The sequence below is a fragment of the Canis lupus genome, chromosome 2 (genome assembly GCF_003254725.2).
Source record: "Canis lupus dingo isolate Sandy chromosome 2, ASM325472v2, whole genome shotgun sequence".
NCBI lineage: Eukaryota > Metazoa > Chordata > Mammalia > Carnivora > Canidae > Canis > Canis lupus.
The window spans coordinates 8,747,965-8,763,145 of NC_064244.1; the positions used below are offsets into that span (position 1 = coordinate 8,747,965).

Consider the following 15,181-nt stretch of genomic DNA (forward strand, 5'->3'; position numbering starts at 1 on the left):
CTGAGCCAGCCTGGTACCCCTTTTACCACAATTTTAAAAAGAAGAATAGAATTTATTTCCTTTCTTTTAATCAAAACCAGCTCCTCTTCTTGAGTTCCCCACTTCTGTGAATGGCACCATTCTACTCCCAGCTGTCCCAGCCAGAAACCTGATCTTATCCTTAACATCATCTTCTTCCTCTTCAAACCCATGTAGTCATTTAACAAACACTTATGGGCGCTCCCAATGTGCCAAACACTGTGCTGGTGGTTCTCCTTGCAAATGTCTGTTTCAGGATGCTTTCACCCTCCCTCTAGATTACCACAGCAATCCCCTTCCTGGTCATTCTGGATCTGGTTCAGCACACTTCTAGTCTCTCCTCCATTTTGCAGCAAGAGTGCTCGTTCTTTAAAAGTGAGTATCTGTAATGGTCCCTCACCTCTCTAAGCTACTTTAGTGGTAACTTCAGTTGTCATGAAAATAAGCTCCAAAGTCCTTACTTGGCTTCTATCACCCATTAGCATCTAGCTCCTTATTACTTCTACAGCCTTCACTGTCAGTTTTCTGCTGCATTCTATTCAACTAGCCATTCTGGAAACTTTCAGTTCTGGAATTTACCATGCTCTGTTCCTCCTCTGGCTTTTATACACTGTTCCTTCTCCTTGGAGCACTGGTGATCCTTCTCCATCCCACCAGGACCTTCTTTGCCCACCCAATTTCTATTATTCATTTTAGATCCTAGCTTGTAAATCACCTATGTCAGGGAAACCTATCTGATCCAATTTGACATTAGGTGCCCTGCCCCAAGGTGATTCTGTTCTTCTATTATCAAGCACATTTAACACTACAGTGTGATCACTTATTTCCTTGCCTGTTCTGGGTTTATTGACACAAGGTGGAGGCTCACTAAATCATTAATAGGTCCAGAGAGGCTATGGTTCACTCATAGTCACAATCTAGGTCATTTCAGTTCCAGTAGTGAGGACTCTCTACCCAGTGCTCTTCCCCTTGCTACGTCACATGATGAGTAATAAAATAAATAAATAAATAAATAAATAAATAAATAAATAAATAAATAAAAAAGCCCTATCCCAACAGGGGCTGTGACCATCTTGAAATGGTCCAACCACACTAGGCAATAGAGAAATTGCAAAAATTTTAGGCTTCGTATTGTCCATGTCTTGCTATTGCCCTTTCTTTTGGTCCCAAACAACTAATAAGTCCTGGGATAGTTGGAAAACAGAACTGACCAGGTTTGATGAGATCTAAATTCCATTTGACAAAATGTTGAATCAAGCAACTTTTGCCAATACCGAAAACCTTAATTTTACAGCCTGGTTAGATTTGGCATTTATAGTGTAACTCACAAGTCCCCTCTATGTTAACTATGTGCTGGATGATGAAACTCAGCTTATCGCAATAAAATTCTGCCTTGAAGAAATCAGTGTGGAATTAGAAGGAAATGTTTCCCATAATATACACATAGACATATATACAGATGTGAGTATTATGTTTAGAATACAAATCACTTAAACAAGTCAAAACTGTCACTGTTTATAAGAGGAGTGATGTGGAAGGGGGAAAATAAAATCACTTCTTTTATTAAATAAAATACTCCAAATATACATAAATTAAAACTATAATTTCATCTTCAGTGCTTTTGATGTAATTAATCTCTCATATTTTACAGATTTATGCCAACATAGCTTGCCACTGAAATGAAAATTGTATTATGTATATAGTATGAGCATATTATTTTTCACAGCTATATCACATGGCACTGCTAGTCTCCAGCTGAAGTTGAGATTACTGTGTAGATATCATGCCAAATGTGGATATATTGAAACAATGTTTTCAGGATCACAAACAATGGATGGATTCTGTAAAATTTCAAAATCAAGAGAAATAAAGGCTTGAAAAACTTAATTTAGGAATGAGATAGCTTTTTTTAAAAAAAATTCATGTTTAAATCATACTGAGTTTATTAAATCCCTGACAAAGTAATCTCTACTTTTACTCATTGGCATTGGGATAAATTTTGGCCCTAAATAGTAAATACGGCACTATTCTCAGATGACCAGTTAAAAGCAGACAAATACTCTAATGTTTGTTAGTACTAATCAAAATCAAGAATAAAAGAGGAAGTATGTGTGCTTAGTTTATATAAAATCAGACATACGATCATAAGCTGCTTTAGTGATTGCTTTTGCTGCATTCTTCTGAATATCAGGAATTGTAGAGTTTTCTGCAAATGATAGGAGCTTCTTAAGAATCCCTGTCTGCTGAATCAGCACCAGAGTATCCATATCTTCAAGGCAATTTGCCATCACAGAAAGTGCTTCTGTATGAAGGTCATTCAATTCCTAATAATAAAAGCAAACACTACCTTAGAAAATTGTACTAAAAGAGATTGGTACTTCCCAAATTTTACTGTAAGACAAAAGTCGGTCAGAACATAATGCTGTTACTTTGTTGTGACAGATGCCTGAGGAAACAGTTTCATTTATGATGAGAACATCCACTCTCCCTCACAATTTGCCCCATCTTCTCTTGTTTCCCCTGCTCCAAAATGTTTCACAGATAAAAGATAATTACTGGACATTTCCAGTCATGATATCCAAGTGAAGTTGCTCATATAACCCCCTACCGACAACAGTTTTAAAATCCGAAGAAAATATTCTTTGAAAAAGCAGACAGAAACTGAAAGGAAGTATATTTCTTAAAGTCTCCTAGGGGTAGAGGGAAGTATTCTGTTTGTGGCCCTCTTGCCCAGGGAATCTCCTGAATCCCCAATGCTTTGGAAAACTGTGGCCTTATCTGAACAGCTAGATGATTAAAGTGGGAATCCTTAAAGTGAGAGGAACATAGAAAGGATGCTCCACCATCATGTGATCCCACATAGCAATGCTTCTGATCAAGGAGCTCACTTCACAGCAAACAAAGGATGGCAATGAGCCTATGCTCGTGGAATTCACCATTTTACTGTGTTCCCCACCATCCTGAAGCAGCTGGCTTGATAGAATGGCCTTCTGAAGAGGTTTCTCCCATAGCCAGTCATGGTGGGTCCGGGAATCAAGGGGTGGAAATGGGTGTGGCACCAGTCATGATTATCCCTAGAGACTCACTAGCAACATTTTTGCTTCCTGTTTCCCAGACCTTATACTCTGCTGGCCTAGAGGTCTTAGTTCCAAAGGGAAGACTGCTTCCACCAAGAGACACAACAATAATTCCACTGAACTGGAAGTTAAAACTTCCACCCAGTCATTCTGGCCTCCTCATGCCTCTAAAGCAGGCAAAAAAGAGAGTTAGAGTGCTGCTGGGGTGACTGATCCCAGTCACCAAGGGGAAATTGGACTGCTGCTCCATAGTAGAGGTAAAGAAGATTATATTTGGAATACAGGATGTTCTTAGGGTGTCTCCTAATATTATCAAGCCCTATGGTTAAGGTCGATGGAAAACTACAATTACCCATTCCAGGCAGGACTACTGATGGCCCGCCCAGACCCTCAGGAATGAAGATATGGATCACCCTACCAGCTAAAGTGCTTGCTGAGGGCAAAGGGAATATGGAATGGGTATTGAAGGAAAGTAGTTATAAGTACCAACCACCACCACATGGCACTTACAGACAAGAGGGTTGTAACTGCCATGAGTATTTCTTCCTTATTTTGTTATAAAGAAGTGTTTATGTGTGTATGTATGAAATATCTTTGTTTTTTCCCCTCTTATCCTGTTAGGTAACATAAGATGTATAGACTTTAAAAATTAGTATTTATTATTAATTTTACATCATAGTATTTAAGTTATAGGATATCAAGGAGAAGAGTAAACATCATGCAAGGACATTGCATCCTCTTCTGGAGAAAGGGTTGTTTTGGTTGTACACAGGATAGCTATATCATGCCAGACAGAAGTAAGACCTGGTTATTGCTCTTATTTGGAGATTAAGTATGATTTAAGGAGATGTGTATGGGTGTCAAATTTATAAGGGATGGACTTGTGATGACTAATTTTCATGTTTTAACTTGGCTAGGCCATGGTATCCAGATATTTGGTCAAACATTATTCTAGATGTTTCTGTGAAAGTATTTCTTTAGATGAAAATAATATTTAAATCAGTAGACCAGGTACAGCAGATTACTCTCCACAATGGGGAGTAAATAACTCTTCTTAATTTTACCTAGAGAAAATTATGGCCATAAAGCTTAAAAGACTAATTCTAGGTATTTCAGGAAATCATGAAGAAGATCCTAAACAAGAATCTAAAAATCTTACATTTCTAAACCAGATTAAAAAAGAATTTTATAATGGACTTTTATCATTAATCTGATTTAATCATGCTGATAAACAATGTAGCAATAAGCAAATTAGTCCATTATACTTAGTACTAGACTTAAATATATTAAATTTCATTTTTAAAATTGTTCTACAATTCATATTTTATAACAACATTTAGAAGAGATACGTTTCCTTGTAGAGAGTCAAACAAAAGTTAGATACCTTAGTTTCTAGGACTTTAATAAGGTGGTCCACTCCTTGATTGTCTCTTAGCATTGCTCGTGCCTCCTTATCATTAGTAATAACACCTAAGGTTTTGAGAGCCAACAACTGGATAATTGGATATTCTGACTTCAAGAGATCTAGTATTGAGGGGATTGCATTTAGTTCTTGAAGCATAGCTCGACACTGAAAATCCTGCCATGAGATACAAATAATCAAATAAGTAACTTTTAAAGCAAAATACAGTCAGTCTCAAGAATGAGGAAACTCTATTTTCTAACAAAGGACATTATGAGTTATAAATTTCAAATCTTTTATTCCAGATTCCCTTCCAAAATAACTCACACAAAAAATAAGCAAACCCTCAAATGACAACACCTAAATATTCATGTTAGCTATGCAAACATTGTCAATAACAGGAAATAAACATGATCTACGACTTTTGCAATATCTATTATTTCTTTATTACCCAGCAAATTCCTTTTATTACAAATAGCATTACAATAAATCTGTGCATAATCAAATTCTTTTCACACTCTGTACCCTGTTTCAAATAGTATTTGATAAAATGAAATGATGGCATCAATTCCTTATTATCTTCATTCAAATGGAATGCTTATGAAATGCTTACATGCACACAGTGCTGTTGGCAGGCCCTGTACACACAAATTTATATCAGGTTTAGTTCAGACACAACATGACCTTTATTTAAGACATTTACAATATCAACGGTCATTAGAGTCTAGATGAGTTGCACTACATTGTGTGTCTATAATTGTGTGTGTGTGAGTGGTGGGAGAGGACTAGTTGTCTCTATGAACAATGGAGAAAACAAAGCAAAAAGTCATGAAAAGCCCCAAAACTCTGACTGCTGAATCATGACACTTAAAATCAAAACATCATAAATGTAAAATAGTATTAAAGGTGGAAAAACCCTACTAACACCTTAGCTTTTCTCTATCTCTATTTCTTCAATGGATGCTTCCTACAGACATAAAAATTATGGGTTGCTCTTTGTCATAGGTTGAATTGTGTCCCTCCCAAAATATATGTTGAAGTCCTAACCCTCAGTATCTCAAAACGTAATCTTATTTGGAAACAAGGTCATTGCAGTTGTCATTAGTTAAGATAATGTCATAGTGGAGTAGGGCAAGTACTTAATAGCATCTTCCTAAGATTGGTGTCTTTAAAAGAAGAGGAGACACAACAGAAGGGAGAGATTGCAATGATGCAGTTGCAAACCAAGGACCTCCAGGGACCAATGGCCACCAAAAGCAGCCAGGAAGAGGCAAGGGAAGATGCTACCCAGAGTGGCCATGAGAACATGGCCTTGCTGACACGTGGATCTCATATTTTCCACCTCTAGCACTGTGAGAAATTTCTGTTGTTTAGAGGCACTCAATTTTTTGTTATATCAGTTGTAGGAAATTAATACACTACTATTAACTAGTAGTTTCATTGTGAAAAATAGCAAAGGCAAGCTTTTCATTTCTGTTTGACAAAAAAAACCCAAAACCAAAAAAACCAGAGAAATAAAAGCTATGAGGAGTCTTGGGATGAAAGATTCTAACACATTGACAAATTTACTTAGGTCTATGTGATGAGAGAAGGTAAACAGCTGAGCTTCCTGCAGAACATCTCCCTCAGGGAAGAACGGAATAGAGGCCAGTGAGTGCCCAGCCACGTGGCAATGACTTTTAAGGCCACAAATGTAGGTATACTTTTGCTGCCTTTGGGCATGGGCCCATTTCTCTCTGTTTTTCTATATAATTTGCCTAGATAATCGGCCTCCCAATGAAAGGGAGGCCTCACCTTCACTTCGCTATCTCTTCCTTTTATACTCCACTGCTGGCTATTTAAAACAGCATTTTTGTATTTTCAGTTGATCTTAAGCTTACCAAATGTGTGTGAGAATTGTTCAGGAACCTGAGCCAGAAAAGAAGCAGAGAAGGCTGTCCAAAGTGTCAGGAAGCTGACCTGCTGTAGGTATGAGAATCTGTGTGCCTTTTGGGGCTCCAGTGGGGACAGGGTCACAGAACAGCACAGGTGGAAAGGCCAAGGGAGACTGTTTCTTTCCATAACCAAGGAAAACAGGTCAGTGACATAGCATCTTGCAATTGTGAACAATGGATTTTATTCAGCATCTCAACTCACTGGGTCTTCACCAATAACTAGTCTAATCCAAAATCCTGGTACTCTAAATAAGGCATATATTGCATCCAATGTGCTTAGATCACCAAGGTTAGGTTAATAGATAACTGCCTGGGTCCAACTAGTTCAATGTATTAGATATCCTGTTTCAGAAAAAATACTTTTATCTAGTATAATCCTGCCTTAATTTGCAAACTACTCTATTCTTTCAAAATTTAAATACACTTCTAAAATGCCCTTTCATAGACCTGTACTTTGAAAACTATAAAACATTGATGAAAGAAATTGAAGAGGATACAAAGAAATGGAAAAACATTCCATGCTCATGGATTGAAAGAAATATTGTTAAAATGTTAAATATTGTTTAATGTCTATACTACCCAAAGCAATCCACGCATTTAATGCAGTCCCTATCAAAATACCAACAGCATTTTTCACAGAACTAGAACAAATAATCATAAAATTTGTATGGAATTACAAAAGACCCTCAACAGATGGATGGATAAAGATGTGAGATGATAGATAGATAGATAGATAGATAGATAGATAGATAGATAGATAGAGATTCACACACACATGCACGCACGCACATACATACACAATGGAATATTCAGTCATAAAAAAGAATGAGATCTTGCCATTTGCAACAACATAGATGGAATTAGAGAGTATTATGCTAATTATAAGTCAGCCAGACTAAGATAAAGTCCACATGATTTCCTTCATATGTAGAAAAAAAATAAATGAACAAAGGAGAAAAAAGAGAGAGACAAACCAAGAAACAGATTCTTTACTATAGAGAACAACCTGATGGTTACCAGAAGGGAGGGGTTTGGAGATGGGTGAAATAGGTTATGGGGATGAAGACTGTACTTTTCATGATGAACACTGAGTAATGTATGACTTTGTTCAATCACTTTGTTGTGTACCTGAAACTAATGTAACACTGTATGTTAACTGTACTGGAATTAAAATTAAAAAATTAAAAAATACTTGTAAAATGTGAAAATTGAAAGGTGTCCATATTCAACATCCTTTCTTTTTTTCTCTAAATGATAATTACTAAATTAGTACCCTCTCCCCCCCCAAAAAAAAACTGGTTAGTCAGAACTGATGAGTTTTTAAAACATTTCCCCCTTTACTAATGGGCAAATAAATTCTATATATAGCTTTGGTCAAAACACACTTTTAGAAATTACCCTCACCTGGGCCAAGTTGTAAATGCACTCAATAGAGTTCTTCTTCACATCAGGGTCTGGGCTGGCCAGCAGTCTGATGAGTGGCTCTAACCCACCATGCTCATATATTTGCACTTTGCTCGTATACTCTGCAGACATGTTCGCCAGGCAAAGAGTGGCAAACTCGTGGATAAGCACTTCTTCTGTGCATCAAAGATAAACAACACAAGTATGCAAAAGGCCTACTCAACCATTACTTTAAAACATGTTTTGAAAACCAAAGCTTCACAGATCTTACTTGGTTGGAGCCCACCTTGGTTTGAGAGATTTTAAAGATAATTCATAATTGATATGACACAAACTATTTTTGATGAGTAGTTTAATCCAATGTGAAAAATAAACCAGGCCCTCTTTTGAACCAATGTAAAATGGAAAGTTACCTTCTGGAGCAAGCTGAGCAATGACAGAGCTCATGACATCTAATTCCCTCAACAATTTTTTAACGTCATCTACAAAAAGAGAAACAGATTATTAATGTTTATTAATAATAATAATAATAATGGCGGTATTGTTTAAATAGTCCCCTATGAGATAGGCTTTATTATTACCTAATTTTACAGATAAAGAAATGGAGGCTCAAAATCACACAGCAAGTGAGTGGTGGGACCAGGTGGTATGGCCAGGTCTGTCTGACCCTAGACAGATTCTGGCTTCTGCTCCTTGATCACTGAGGTATACTACCTTCCAAAAACACTGAAAAATACAAAATGCACCTAAAACATAATCAGCAAATTTGAGTTACTGTGCCCTACATTTGTTTACTACATGGTAGAAAAATTCTCTGTTGTGCTGTTTTGTTGGGAAGGGTATTTTTAAATTTTGATTTTAATAAAACTTGTACAGAATGTACATGAGAATTATCCTCAGCCTTTTTGATTAATATACCTTGTTTACATTCCATTTTCTTATCAGAGATGCTCAAAATGATTAAAGGTAAGTATACAGATTTTTTTTTTTTTAGTATACAGATTTTTTAAAAATTCACTTTTGTATTATTTATGTGAGCCTAATTAAGGCTAGGCAGGTAGGCCCCTACTTCTCCTGCCAACCATAGCCCCTGTTTTCTGAGAAATAAGGCATAGGTACTAATTTGGTTTTTGTAGTTTCTCCTCTTGGGCAGTTATCTTTGTCTGGAGGCCAAAATTAGCATTACCAGGATTTTGGAAAATTTCACTCTGCAGCAGCTAAGGCAGATGGTCTCTGAATGAATATTTTCTCACTAACCACTGGGCATACTTGACTTTTATTGGACACCTTCTCCTGTGGGATTCAGGGCTGTAGATGTTCTTCAACCCATCAAAACTTCTGCAATCTGTTTCTGTTCAAAATGGCTAAAAAAGAGGGCCCGCAGATTCACAGCTAGCTATATGTATGTGAATAAGCTTGAAATACAAAAGAACAGTAGAGCTTCTGGAAAGTGTGGTGTCCCAAAATGGAGGACGTTACTTTCTAGTCAACACTCATTCAAAAAAAAAAAATTATTACCTTGACAGGGAATTAACCAAGTTAAGGCATAATACTCAGAGCCTTCTAGGTGTCCTGGTGAACTACACAGACGTGCACCCTCTTGAAGAGCGTGCCTCTATTCTCTTCTTATTCTGAGGAGTCCAGCCTCCTGTTACATACAGATGCCACACCGGTGTGGCATCTGTATGTAACACCACCTCTTGGTCTGTCCTAGCAAGTCAAATGTTCTTGTTAGAGGATTCCCTGTGCCACGGAATTTCCTTCTCCCTATGAATTCAGCCAAATCTGTTCAATAACAAACCTAGTAGATCTCTCCACTATACCATTTTCTCTTGGCTCGGTGGACGGTTCAGATTCACTGACAGCTCTTATGAATCAGCAGCAGAGCTGATCAATTTGTTATTCTGCTCTTTGACACCAAATTGCTCCCCCCCATCTTTCTTTTCTTGAGGGTGAATCAGCAAAAATAATGGATAAGCTGCAATTTTCATCACTTTAAAAAACAATATTGCTCTCTGTCCCCTTCTCTCTCAACAGAGAACCCTCTCATGTATGGTGGCTGAATAGAAACTCTGACTCGTGATTGATCCACATAAACGTGTTCTAGCTAAAAATGTACAATTTTTAGTTGCATAATATTGACCATCTAATTTATTTTTGACTTTGTACACTCTTTTACATCAATCTTTTCTTAAGATGGCAAGCTCTTCAGACTGCTGTAAGTAACGTAAAGTCTGAGCTTTAAGATCACAATGAATTCTCTCTTTAGCTGACTTCATTAAGTGAGTCTCTGTTATATGACCTCATCAAACTAAATACAAACTGGCAGGTAAAAGGAGAAAGTAGCTCCATTTTGATAAGAAAGCTTAACAAAGCAATTTAAATGCCGGTCTTGAATGACCCAGGCTTGGCATAGGTACATAACTCAATCACTTTAGAAAAAAAGAAAAGGAAGAAAAAGTAAGATTTTTTTCATCTCATAGCAATCCTTTTAGCACCTGGCATTCTGTTGGAACATTCTATTGGTTCATTCACTAGGAACATAGTGATATCACTGAAGACATGAAAGCCATGTGACAACACAAATTTCTAAAAAAAATCAGTTATTTTAAGACAGCTCAAAGATGATTTAACCATGCAGCAGCAGAGGTGCATTTACTTATATATTTGTCTGGAAACATGCTTTGTGATTTAGAGCAAATGACTAGTTGCTCATATTTTATTCCATGTCATGTACGCAAAGTGAAGCAATAGCTATTAATGTATTGGCTGTATTGACAGAAAAGGAACTCCAAAAGCTATTGAGGACGTCATGTGTTCGTGCAGGTCATCAGATAGTTCAAATAGAAAATGAGTTCATTCCAATAATGGTTTGACTTTTTCTACCCAATTCATGGAACCAAAAGAAAGCTCTTGAAGGTTCATTGATCATATGTAAGACCCAGCCACTCACTGGAAACTGCTATTCAGCAAAACTCTTTCCAATGCTATGCTTCGTGACTGCAGACTGCACTGGTCGAGCACTGGTCGCAGCCCGGCCACCCAGCCTGCAGCAGAGTGTGGCTCGACAGGTCTGAAAGCCACCACGTTTAACAGTCAAACATTAGTTAATTCTCAATATTTTGGGATCACAGACTCCTTTGGAAACTCATGAAATGCAATATATAAACCCTGCTCCAGAAAATCTTGTAAATAATTTGGAGGGCTTCATAGGTTATAAACTCCTCACATATTGGAAGATGGAAATACTAAATAAAGTGAGTAATAGAAATTAAGAACAGAAGTAAACAGGAAAAAAGTAGAAATCTAGACATTAGAAGATCTAAGATCTAAGTATAAACAGACAATTATAACTCTCCTTTCCAAGTGAGCTGCATTCGTCCCTCAGAACCATTTAGAAGGAGAATCTGACTTAGCGTGGGCACTAATGTCAAGGATTGGAGAAGATCAGATGGATAGAAAGCCTACTACTACACTATGAGCCAGAGAGTACAGTTCTAATTCTAGCTCTGATCTCATCTCTTCTATTAACCACCTGCATGATTGCGCCAGGAACCTAATCCCTTCAGAGCTCATTCCTATTTTTAAAACGAGGAATTGCACAAGACATGTCACAAAGTACCACTGGTTCTCAAATTCTGTGGTGTGTAAACAGAATATAACATAAGAAAATTTTTAATTTTCCCTTTTTAGGTTATAAATATATTCACATGGCTCATTCATTATGGCAGAATTAGTACACAGGTAGCCCCTGAGATAAATTTATGAAGATTCCACAGTACAGATGATGACTTCCTAATTTAGCTGCTCTGTATCTCAGTTGTCTTGTATGTAAAAGGAACGATAATAGCACCCACCTCATTAAATGACTGAATAGACAAATAGCATATAGAACAGTGCCTGGCACACTGCAAATGCTGTGTAGGTGTTTTCCTAATCTGGGTTGGTGCAACATCCTCTCCCTATTAACTGTCCTCCTCCTGCAGCCATCCCCAGAAATACTCCTAGAGCCCTCGCCTTACTCAACAGCCACCATTAGAGCTCGTGCAGTTGCTTCTGGAACCTCTTCCACTACAGCCCGGATGGAGCCCCATCTGCCCCCCAACATGGCAGGTGCCGCCCGTGCAGACTCTGCAGCTGAGGTTGAAATGACACAGATGCCAGGGAAAACTCTCCTTCCCCTTCCCATCTTCCTGTCTCTGACTAATGTCACAGTCCCCGCTGGACACCACAGAATAAGGAGCCCATCCCCACCCCAGTCCTGTCTCACACATTTTTTAGGAAAGTGAGGTAGGAGGAGCAGGAAGAAGAGGGAGGAAACTGTGCTTTTTGCTTTTTTTTTTTTTTTTTTTTCTGAGACTGGTGAGAGGGAGAGAAATATGATCATTTTAGCCACATGCCATGAAAGAGACACGTTTATTCCTAGCTGCCTGAGTTTCATGTTAGAATCCAGTCTCTACCAAGGATGTCATTTTTTATTATAAAATTAGAAGGCTTTTGTTGGCTGACTCCAAAACCTACCATTATAATATGAAAATGACTTTCAAATGGAAAATACATCCCGTTCATTCATCAGGGATTGCCTTTTCTGGCATGGTTTTGGTCAAACTGATATTCTAACAGACATAATAGCATGTTTTAACTTATACTATTATTCCACCATATTAAATATATGAAAATATTCAACCAAGTAATGCGTCTGATTTAAAAAAGAAATACATGTCTAAAATTATTTTTGGCAAAATATATTTTACAGTTTCAAAAAAAAAAAACAAATGTATCAAGATTCTTTACACTGGGCTCCTTTCACTATGTCATACATATGAAGGGTAACTTACATATAGACAGACAAATTACATTATACTAACTCAAGGAAAAAAAAACAATTTTAATTTTAAAAGACAACTTGTTAGACTGGAACATACTACATCACCAATTTTGATAGTTTTTGCACAGGTATATTTGCACATGTTTTTATATTTTAAAAATATCTCTCGGGGCGCCTGGGTGGCTCAGTTGGTTAAATAATTCTGGCTCTTGGTTTTGGCTCAGGTCATGATTTCAGGATCTTGGGATCAAGTCCCACATCTGACTCTGCACTCAGGAGGTAGTCTGCTTCTTTGCCTCTCTCTCCTCTCTCTCTCTCTCTCTCTGTCTCTCTCTCTCAGTCTCCTTCTACCCCTCCCCGCTCCCCCACTTGTGCTCTCTCTCTAAAATAAATGAATAAATCTTTTTTAAAAAAAACTCTTAAAATATGAAATCATTCATCTGTTGTATCATGCATATTTGACTTTTTGTTACCATTCAAGTCAGTTCAAATAAAATTCAAACAAATCCATTAAATTTTTTAAAAAAGATAACGTATGACATGAATTAGATTATTTTAAAAATTTGTTAACCTACTATTAGAAGCTAGGATTCCAAGTATCATAGTAGCATTTCTTCTTACAATTTTATCTTCATGGGTGAGCAGTTTAGTTAAGGGTTCCACAGCTCCAAGTTCAAGGAGGGTAGCTTTATTTTCTTCACCTGATATCATAGGTAAAATAAAATCAGGCATGGATATCATCAATCTCATCAAAACTCTTCCTTGTGTCATTTTAATTTCTTATTCACCATTTGCCTTTCACATTCTCTTTGCTTCCATGTATATTTCTGTCAGAATGAACTTTAGAGCACAGGTAGCCTGAACATTTGCTGTTCTCTGTCTCCTGATACTGGCAAAGCTGGCTTCCTCTTGTCATTGTTCTTAGCTCATGCAGTACTGCACCTCTCAGAGGGGTCTCCCCTGACCACCTTATCTAATGTCATCACTACATCCAGGCCTTTCTTATCTTTCTGTAGTCTACTCCTCATACCACTTAGCCATCTCCTTGCTTGGTTTGCCTGTTCCATTCTAACTTAATTTTCCCTGAGAATGGACACCTTTTTGTTCTATTCTCTCATATCCTCAGTGCCTAGCATAGTGTCAGTCATGTATTGGCATAATTAATCATAAGACTTAATTAACATACACAGTCCCATTTTGAGTTAAAGTGGGATGGGGGAGTGAGTTCAGGGTGCTCATTTTTCACACAACGGTGTCACAGCTTCTATTTTGTCCTGCAAGATGTGCCTGCAGCTGTCATGGGGGTGCACACACAGAAGGGAGCCGCCAGGGTCACTGGGAACTCCTTAGCTGTGGCAAGAAGCCCCGGAACCAGAGTCTGGCTTAGCTGCAGAAGCAGTTTATCCATTACCTTGATAAGTGGGATATCATTCTACAAAGTCAGGAACAATGTTTAGGTCCTGATTAATTTCAGCTTTTTAATTTCATAGGAAGTCTACAAAAATACAGATTTTGCTTTCAAGATTAATTTGAGAATATAATAAAGTTATTTTAATTTTCCTTGCCTCAGTTTTCTCATAAAATTACAGTATTTTATATTTTAAGTTATAGGTCCATATTCTGATAAGACACAGATGATACTTCCTATAGCCCATGGAATTGCCCTATATTTAAATAGGTTAAATTTGTCGCCTGATAAAAACATGTTGAAATATGCATTGTTGACTCTTGGACACTTCTTTTCAAATCTTCCAATATTTGCATTTTATGGAAATTTAAAGCTTAATTTCTTAGATGAAAATATTTTGTCAAATGCATCTTAATTTAAGATAAATTTTAAGATACTTATGCTTAAATAAAAATATTTTATATATCAGATTGTTATAAAAATTAAGTTTGTCTTTAAATTTTCTTTCTGAGTCTTACAGAACTTGAATTATTTCTTCATTAAAACATATTGCTTCTTACTGTTTTTAAATATGCTATATATAATTTTATGACCAGAAGAAGAGTACTTGCAAAATTAACAACATGTGTCATCTTTAACATCTATTTTTATTCTATAACAGCTTTAATGAGATCATTGACATACAATACTGTATATATTTAAAGAGAACCATTTGGTAAGGTTTTTTTTTTTCCATTTGGTAAGTTTTATTATTATTTTTTCAATATTTTTTTTTAATTTTCATTTATTTATGATAGTTACAGAGAGAGAGAGGCAGAGACACAGGCAGAGGGAGAAGCAGGCTCCATGCACCGGGAGCCCGATGTGGGATTCGATCCCGGGTCTCCGGGATCGCACCCTGGGCCAAAGGCAGGCGCCAAACCGCTGCGCAACCCAGGGATCCCCCATTTGGTAAGTTTTAACCTGTGAAATCAAACCCCACCATTAAGATGAAGAATATATCTAATACTCCCAAAAGTGCCCTCTTGACACTTTGTGATCTCTTCCTCCTGTTAGTACACATTATTTTGCATATGTCCCAGAACTTTATATAATCATGCAGTATGAATT

The 15,181-nt window shown here is 37.1% G+C and overlaps 1 protein-coding gene across 22 annotated transcripts in view; it reads right to left on the bottom strand.

Annotated features, from left to right (window-relative positions):
• The window catches only part of ARMC3 (armadillo repeat containing 3), a 101,860-nt gene that overhangs the window by 61,897 nt on the left and 24,782 nt on the right, over window positions 1-15,181 (bottom strand). For 14 of the 22 annotated variants that reach the window (XR_003142877.3, XM_025463952.3, XM_025463955.3 and 11 more), the window contains 5 exons: window positions 13,239-13,364; window positions 8,249-8,317; window positions 7,836-8,011; window positions 4,480-4,674; window positions 2,159-2,342 (listed from right to left, as the gene is read on the bottom strand). Coding sequence is in view for 21 of the 22 variants with exons in the window: in XM_025463952.3 (XP_025319737.3) it covers window positions 2,159-2,342; window positions 4,480-4,674; window positions 7,836-8,011; window positions 8,249-8,317; window positions 13,239-13,364 (750 nt within the window). In the remaining variant the exon portion in view is untranslated. Of the gene's footprint in view, window positions 1-2,158; window positions 2,343-4,479; window positions 4,675-7,835; window positions 8,012-8,248; window positions 8,318-13,238; window positions 13,365-15,181 lie in introns of those variants that run through there. The other 8 variants (XM_025463963.3, XM_049099881.1, XM_025463966.3 and 5 more) reach the window with 4 other exon arrangements.